The sequence below is a fragment of the Mus pahari genome, chromosome 23, assembly GCF_900095145.1.
Source record: "Mus pahari chromosome 23, PAHARI_EIJ_v1.1, whole genome shotgun sequence".
Taxonomy (NCBI): Eukaryota; Metazoa; Chordata; class Mammalia; order Rodentia; family Muridae; genus Mus; species Mus pahari.
In genome coordinates, this window is record NC_034612.1 from 29,446,397 (window position 1) to 29,454,021 (window position 7,625).

Consider the following 7,625-nt stretch of genomic DNA (forward strand, 5'->3'; position numbering starts at 1 on the left):
GTGAGGGGCTGGGGCGTGGCTCAGTGGTAGAGCCCCTGCCTAGAATCCCCCAGTGAGGGGCTGGGGCGTGGCTCAGTGGTAGAGCCCCTGCCTAGCAAAGCCCATGGGTTTGATTCCCAGCAAGCCCCACAAGAAATAATAACAAGCTCCAGCACCTTCACTCAGAATCTACTTTGCAATTCTTGTGGCTGTGCACAGTGTCAAGTCTTACTATATAGGACGCGCTGCTCTGGGGCTCACATTCCTCCTGCCTTAGCCTCTCCAGAGCTGGGATCACAGTGTGCTCACCTCCCTCCGTTCTACCCTCATATCTTTAGCTGATTGCTTTGTGACAGCTTAAAGCGGGGAACAATGGGAACACTCACCCCACCATGCCCAGCACAGCAGAGGAGGCCCGCATCTAATTCTGGGTACACAGTCATGTAAACTCTCCCTCCCTTCCTCCCTCCCTCCCTCCCTCCCTCCCTCCTTCCCTCCGTGCTGGTAAACGGAGCCCTGCTCCTGGTGCACGCTTCAGTGAATGGTTTGCTGCTAAACTGTGCCTGTGCTGCTAATCTGCAGCCCAGAATATGTGCTTTATGTATGTGGTCTATGTATATGCTATATGTTAATATATGTATATGTTAATAACATTATGTATGTGGAGAATAGACGGGCAAGCTGTGCAACCATGAAGACTTGTGTTCCATCCCCAGTACCCATGCAAATGGCCAGGCAAAAAGCATGTGATACACCTTTGTAATGCAGCTGAAGAGGCTGAGACAAACTTGAAGGCTAGCCGGGCAGCCAGCCTGGCAGAGTCGGGGAGCTCCAGGCCAGGGGGAGATCCTGTCTGAATCAACAAGGTGAGACCGAGGCGATGTGGCTCAGGAGTGACATGCTTGCTGTGCAAGCCTGAGGAGTCCAGATCTTATGTGAAGATGGATGTGAAGTTATCCCCCAATCCCAGCGCTCCTACAGCAGGATGGGATACAGTGAGGGAATCCCAGAAGCCTTCACACCAGCTCGTAGGCAGCTACAGCAAAGGATCCCATCGCAAACAAGGTGCAAGGTGAGAACTGACACCAGATGCCATCCTCTGACCTCTACACACGGGCTGTGGGGGGTGTGTGTTTGTGCTCACACACATGAACCTACCTGCACACACACACACACACACACACACACACACACACACACACACACACACACACACACCTTTTCAACTGCTCATGGTGTGTACTAGTAATCTAAGCCCTAGGGAAGGAGAGACTGGAGGGTCAGGAATTCAAAGCCAGCATGAGCTACACGAGACCCTGTATCAGACAGACCACCATAACAACAAACAACAAAATTTCTCCCCCCCAAATAACCCCCAGGGAACTGAGTGGTATTGTCTGTGATCCCAGCCCTGGGAGGCAGAAGCAGGAGGATTTGGGCCACACCAGTCCTGCAGAAGCATGGATGCTGCAGGGGAAGCTGTCCAGAGATGCCTGGACATCAGAACACTTAACTCACCCAGGCAACTCTGGGGTGAGTTTCTGTGGGTCTTCGCTGAAGCCACGGGGACTCGCATGCTGGCATGGGAGCTCGTACCTACTCCCGGAGGGGCTGCAGACTCCAGCCCCGATCACCCTGACAAGTTTCCTGTCCCAGCCTGCCTGGCTTTTCTACACCTACCTCCACATCCCATTCATTGTCCCTGACGGCTAGGCAGATCTCAGCTCACCAGCTGCCATGTAGACGCCACAGCACACCATCTGCCTTGACTTCCTCCCTTCCAATACATGCTCAGGGGCAAACGGAGCCACACCAGTCCTGCCCTGGGATTGTGACATCAGAATCCTGTTGGTCCCTCTGCTGCTGATTTCCATAGCCCTCACTCCTGACCAAGTCTGGCACACAGCGACTGCTCAATAAGGATTCCTTGAAGCAATTATGTAGATTTTCCTGTCTGGGTAGGAGCCCTAGCTTGGATGCTCAGTAAGTGGCCTTGGTGGCAGTTGGTTGAAACGTGACCGGGACATCTACAGTAGCGACAGGGAGCTGTACCCGGCTCCTGCTCTTGCAGGGAAGAGAGGTGCCAGGGTGAATGCGGTCTAGGCTGGGCTCCTCTCCATAGACAAGATAGGGGAGCAATACCTGGGTGTAATGAGTGTGGATGGCTTCTGCGTCCTCCTCAGCTCGGCATTTGCGCAGGGGCGTGGATAATACCCCAGGGGATAGGCCCCGTGGTGAGGGGCCCTGCTTGGGGGTAGGACTCTAGGTGCCTCATGTCGAGGCAGGCTGCGGGAAGCAACCCAGCTACTTCTGGTGCCAAGAGCCACCCGCCCCGCATAGCCCTTTCTCACTGGGGCCCCTCCTCCCCAGTGAGGCCTCCAGGGTTTACATTAGAGCCCAGACAGCTAGGGGTGTAAACCCAGCCACCTGCGGCGTCTCCTAAATGGGATGGCCCCTCAGTGTCTGGGTGGCCGTGCCCCTTACTCCAGGCTGCTGGGGTGAGCTCCCTCAGCTTCAGCAGACACTCACTGCTTCTGAGTTTTGAGGCCCTTGTGCTTAGAGAGGCCCTTGATGACTGCGCAGGGCATTCAGTGTACCTGCTGGGCACTAGGGTCCGACTTCTGGAGGCTACAGTCTGAGGACACAGGGTCCTCATCCTTTCTTCCAGGATGAGGGTCTAGTCTCAAAGTCCCATAAGTCCCACTGTGATGGGAGACCACAAAGAACGATCGGTTCCCAAAGTGGGGGGGACAGAATAGACACGGCTCTGACTGTGACACTGGAAACTGGGGACACATGGAGGGATGTAGGTATCTTGGAAGCCTGACCCCACCTGGCCCAGGCTTGGACAACCTGTGACCAAAAAGTCTTGGCCCTGTACTGCCTACAGAGGTCCTCTCAGCCCCCAACCCAGGCCCCCTGCCACATTCCACATATCCTGTAGTTTTAAGCCTCCTGTTGGGCTGTCCCCTGCAAACTGCTCGTTCCACATTCTCGGGGTGGTGGGGTGGGTGGGGTGCCGGCACGCCCTGGGGAGGATGGCTATAAGGCAAAGGGCTCACTGGGGCCCTGGAGAGCCGAGGATTTGCTCTCCAGCTGTTCACATGGCTCCGCTGCTCCTGGGTGTCTGGGGGATCCTGCTGCTCCTGGGGCTGTGGAGACTGCTCCAGGGCTGTGCCCTGCACCCCTCTCTGGCCCGTCGGTGGCCCCCTGGACCTCGCCCTCTGCCGTTCCTGGGGAACCTGCACTTGCTGGGTGTGACCCAACAAGACCGGGCACTGATGGAGGTAGGGTGGGCAACCCTATGTCGTCTCACAGCTCACGTGGTGTCTGTGTCCCAGCTCCGACAAGGGAAGCCAGGAGGGGATACAGGATGCCAGAGGCTTGTCCCCAGAGAGCAGATGTTGGAACCCAGAGTGACCTAGGCTAGGGAAATAGCTCATTGTGGTGTGTTTGCTTAGCATTCGTGAGGGCCTGGTTCTATCCCAGGACTGCAAATAAAAGATAGATAGAGGGCTGGTGAGATGGCTCAGTGGGTAAGAGCACCCGACTGCTCTCCCGAAGGTCCGGAGTTCAAATCCCAGCAACCACATGGTGGCTCATACCATCCGTAACAAGATCTGACGCCCTCTTCTGGAGTGTCTGAAGACAGTTACAGTGTAGTTACATATAATAAATAAATAAATTAAAAAAAAAGATAGATAGATAGATAGATAGATAGATAGATAGATAGATAGATAGATAGAACGGGGCAGCAGCCAAGGGTAAGGGGTTCAGGAGTGGTGAGCAGGGTGGGCTCTGGAACATGAGAAAGAGGCTGGTAGGTGTGTCTAGACGTGCTGGAAATGTGGCAGGGCAGCAGTGCCCTTGTCCGGGTAGGGTATTAGCTGGGTAGGGCTTCTCCCCAGGACTCAGACATGAAGGTAAGCTGGCTGCACTGCCACTGGCCAGGGCTAACAGGCTCCGTGGGGTGGAGGTCCTTGAATTTTGTCTGGGGCACTATCGTTTGCAGAGAAGTCCACACAGCTGCAGAGCTAGCTTGAAGTGGCTCTGCCACCCCTTTCCTAGGGTGGATCAGGCTAGACTCCGACATGGCTGCAGGCACTAGGTTCAGAGGCTCAGACCCTACCCCAGGGCTGTGTCTGAGGAGCAGATATCAGGTAGATCTGGTCACAGCTCTTGGTGAGACCCACAAATTCCACTCCAGCTTTCTCGGTTTTTATTCAATGTTTTCTCTCTGAAGTGGGGTGATGGAAGTGTGACCATTTGAACAGCGCCCCCTCCTGGGGAGGCTGGAGGGGCTCTCGGGATTCTCTCCAGTGCTTAAACTTCCAACCTACATACAGTATGGCTGTATGTAGCTCTTAGAGGGTGGGTGGAAGCTGCCTGTCTGACACCTGTCTGTCCCCACCAGCTCTCAGAACGCTACGGGCCAATGTTCACAATCCATCTGGGATCTCAGAAGACCGTGGTGCTGTCAGGCTATGAGGTGGTGAGGGAGGCCTTGGTTGGAACTGGGCATGAGCTAGCCGACCGGCCCCCAATCCCCATCTTCCAGCACATCCAGCGAGGTGGGGGTAAGTGGGCATTGGGGTTCCTTGCCAGATGATGGGGAGGGGACTCGGTCTCCTGGATTGGTACTAGGGAGAGACAGTATCAGCCTATTGCAAGGCAGGAGGAGTATGACCCAGGGTAACCTCCGAATGGGAGGGGCTTGGAGTTGAGCCTGCCCCCCCTCCAGTGGGCCCCCTGTTCCCTGCATGCATCACCAGATGAGGAGTGGCTGGCACTCATGGCTCATGTCTACCCGACAGGCATCTTCTTTTCCTCTGGAGCTCGCTGGAGGGCGGGTCGCCAATTCACGGTGCGCACACTGCAGAGCCTGGGTGTGCAACAGCCATCCATGGTGGGCAAGGTGCTGCAGGAGCTGGCCTGTCTTAAAGGGCAGCTGGACAGCTATGGAGGTGAGTGGGGGACCAGGATGCCCCTGCCCAGCATCTATGCCCACCTGAGGCTGTTTTTCTCCCTGACCTGCAGGCCAGCCCCTCCCCCTGGCCCTGCTGGGTTGGGCACCATGCAACATCACCTTCACACTTCTCTTCGGCCAGCGCTTTGACTACCAGGATCCTGTGTTTGTGTCCCTGCTGAGTCTCATTGACCAGGTCATGGTCCTGCTGGGGTCACCTGGCATACAGGTGAGAGGTTGCCACCCAACAGGAAATTGAGCCCCAGCTGAACTAGAGTGTTGGTCCCAGTTCTAAACCCTGAGGTCAGGGCTAGTTGGTACCTAACAATCTTCAAACAAAGATGTGTGACATCGGCCAAAGACAGACTGCACATGAACCAGGCTCTGTGCTCTCTGGCAGATGGGGCATTTGGACCAAAGAGACCCACCTTTTCACACACCCCTATAGTAATAAGTGCAACTGCTGAAGTGTGTGCAAGGGCCTTTACAGTTTGTGGGACCTATATGCGAGGGGTCCCCCACACCCAGGCATGTCTCCTTGTACTTATTTATTTTTTGATAGAGAGTGTCTCTGTGTAGCCTTGGCTGCCCCTTAACTGTCTATCTATGTAGGCCAGACTGGCTTCGAACACACAGATCCACTCGTCTTTGCCTCCTGAGTGCTGGAACTAAAGGTGTGTGCTACCAGGCCTGGCTAGGCACCTTCTTTACCTCCACATCACAGAAATCATGAAACTCAGCCTTTCTAATGTCCAGGGCCCTGACATTTAAAGAGTCCTGGCTTTGGACTAGACACCGAAGCTTAGACACACAGCACCTAGCCTTATGAGAGGCTCACCTCTGGAAGGTGGGCAATCCTGAGGACCGGGAGCTGCTGACCCAGCCAGACATCACGCTGGAGGAGGCTGGCATGGTGAACAGTCAGTATCTGCTCCTGTTGGGTCCTGGCTCAGGATGAGGCCCCACAGGGCTGAGGACGAGCAGCCACTGTGGTGAGCCTGCCCTGAGGCTTGGTCTTTCCATTCAAGTCGTAGGAGCAGGTAGTGAGCTCAATCCCAGCGGACTCCCTGTGGGGGTGAAGGAGGTGCCCCCGCCTCCCATAGCCTGGGCAGTAGAGATGGTCCTCACCACTTAGAGCAATATGAGGCATTCCCCCAGTAATTGCTAATGCACCCAGAATTCTGAAGACTTACTGGCACCAGACCCACCCTATTGTAAGTCACACATGCCCATCCGAAGGACCCGTGAGCCCGCATAGCTATGACTCCTTCCCTATGGTAGCCGGTCCTCTTCTGATTTTCCCCTTCAGCAATAATAGAAAGGAACATGTCCCCAGGGAGCAAAGAGTTCTTGGGTCTTGCACAGAGCCATCCAAATATATCAGGTCAGCTGGCTCCTTCCTCAACACCCTGAGATTTTCTCCTGCTCCCTGGACTTCCAGGAGGGTGACAAGCCTCCAGTACTGCTGGCCTGGTGCCCTCTTGTGGCCAGGGGCGGCATTGCCCTGACTCGTTTGTCCGGAGCCTGCACCTGATGGATGGATTGGCTTGCTCACAGCATCTGCACCTGTCACCTCACCTCTACCCCACCCCACTGTCCCGTCCACACGCAGCTTTTCAACACGTTCCCCCGGCTGGGGGCCTTCCTGCGGTTGCACAGGCCGGTCTTGAGCAAGATTGAGGAGGTGCGCAGCATCCTGAGAACCCTCCTGGAAGCGCGGAGACCACCTTTGCCAAGTGGCGGTCCTGCCCAGAGCTACGTGGAAGCTCTGCTTCAGCAGGGCCAGGTCTGGACAGGGCCAGGGCTCCATCAGAGACGGACAGGGGTGATGGGTGTTGGAGGCCCCAGTTCACAGGAGGGAACTATGGAGGGCTCTCTGGGAGGCTCAGTCTCCTCTATGAGATTGGCCCCTGTGAGTACCTGGAGTGGGCACTGATGTTGGATGAACCCCCAGTAAATGCCAGTTCTCTTTCCACCCAGCCTGATCTCTACCCATCCTCCTCCGGGTCCTGGAACTAGGCTGGGCCTACAGGTTAGGGTTGGATCCTCTGAGATTCAAGCCCAGTTCTGACCACCCTCCCTGCAGGATGACCCCGAGGACATGTTTGGCGAGGCCAATGTTCTGGCCTGTACACTGGACATGGTCATGGCTGGGACAGAGACCACGGCGGCCACGCTGCAGTGGGCTGTCTTCCTGATGGTTAAGCACCCACATGTGCAGGGTGAGAGTCACCCCATGGTAGAGAACCCTTAGGGGTTAGGAATGGGGCTTCACCCTTACAGTGCTACCCTCTGGCCTAGGTCGCGTGCAGGAGGAGCTGGACAGAGTGCTGGGCCCTGGGCAGCTACCTCAACCGGAGCACCAGCGAGTACTGCCCTACACCACTGCTGTGCTGCATGAGGTCCAGCGGTACATCACACTCCTGCCCCATGTGCCCCGCTGCACAGCTGCTGATGTCCGGCTGGGTGGCTACCTGCTCCCCAAGGTGGGGCCCCACTTACTTCTTCCCTTTGATTTGGGGCACGGGGGACTTCCTGGGTCTCATATTCATTCACCTGTGGGGCAGGTGGGTGGCAGGAACTTCCCCAGATGGTGTCCTGCCCTCGTCCCCTAGCCGCCCTGGCACCCTCTGCCTCACAGGGCACTCCTGTGATTCCACCTCGTCCCCTAGCCGCCCTG

General features: G+C 56.2%; 1 protein-coding gene across 1 annotated transcript in view; it reads left to right on the forward strand.

Moving 5' to 3' along the window:
• Positions 1-3,083: 3,083 nt before the first annotated feature.
• The window catches only part of LOC110313223 (cytochrome P450 2W1), a 6,072-nt gene continuing 1,530 nt past the window's right edge, over positions 3,084-7,625 (forward strand). Inside the window, exons 1-7 of the mRNA XM_021187247.1 lie at positions 3,084-3,266; positions 4,394-4,556; positions 4,794-4,943; positions 5,017-5,174; positions 6,558-6,731; positions 7,032-7,167; positions 7,247-7,431. Coding sequence (XP_021042906.1) covers positions 3,084-3,266; positions 4,394-4,556; positions 4,794-4,943; positions 5,017-5,174; positions 6,558-6,731; positions 7,032-7,167; positions 7,247-7,431 — 1,149 coding nt within the window. The remainder of the gene's footprint in view (positions 3,267-4,393; positions 4,557-4,793; positions 4,944-5,016; positions 5,175-6,557; positions 6,732-7,031; positions 7,168-7,246; positions 7,432-7,625) is intronic.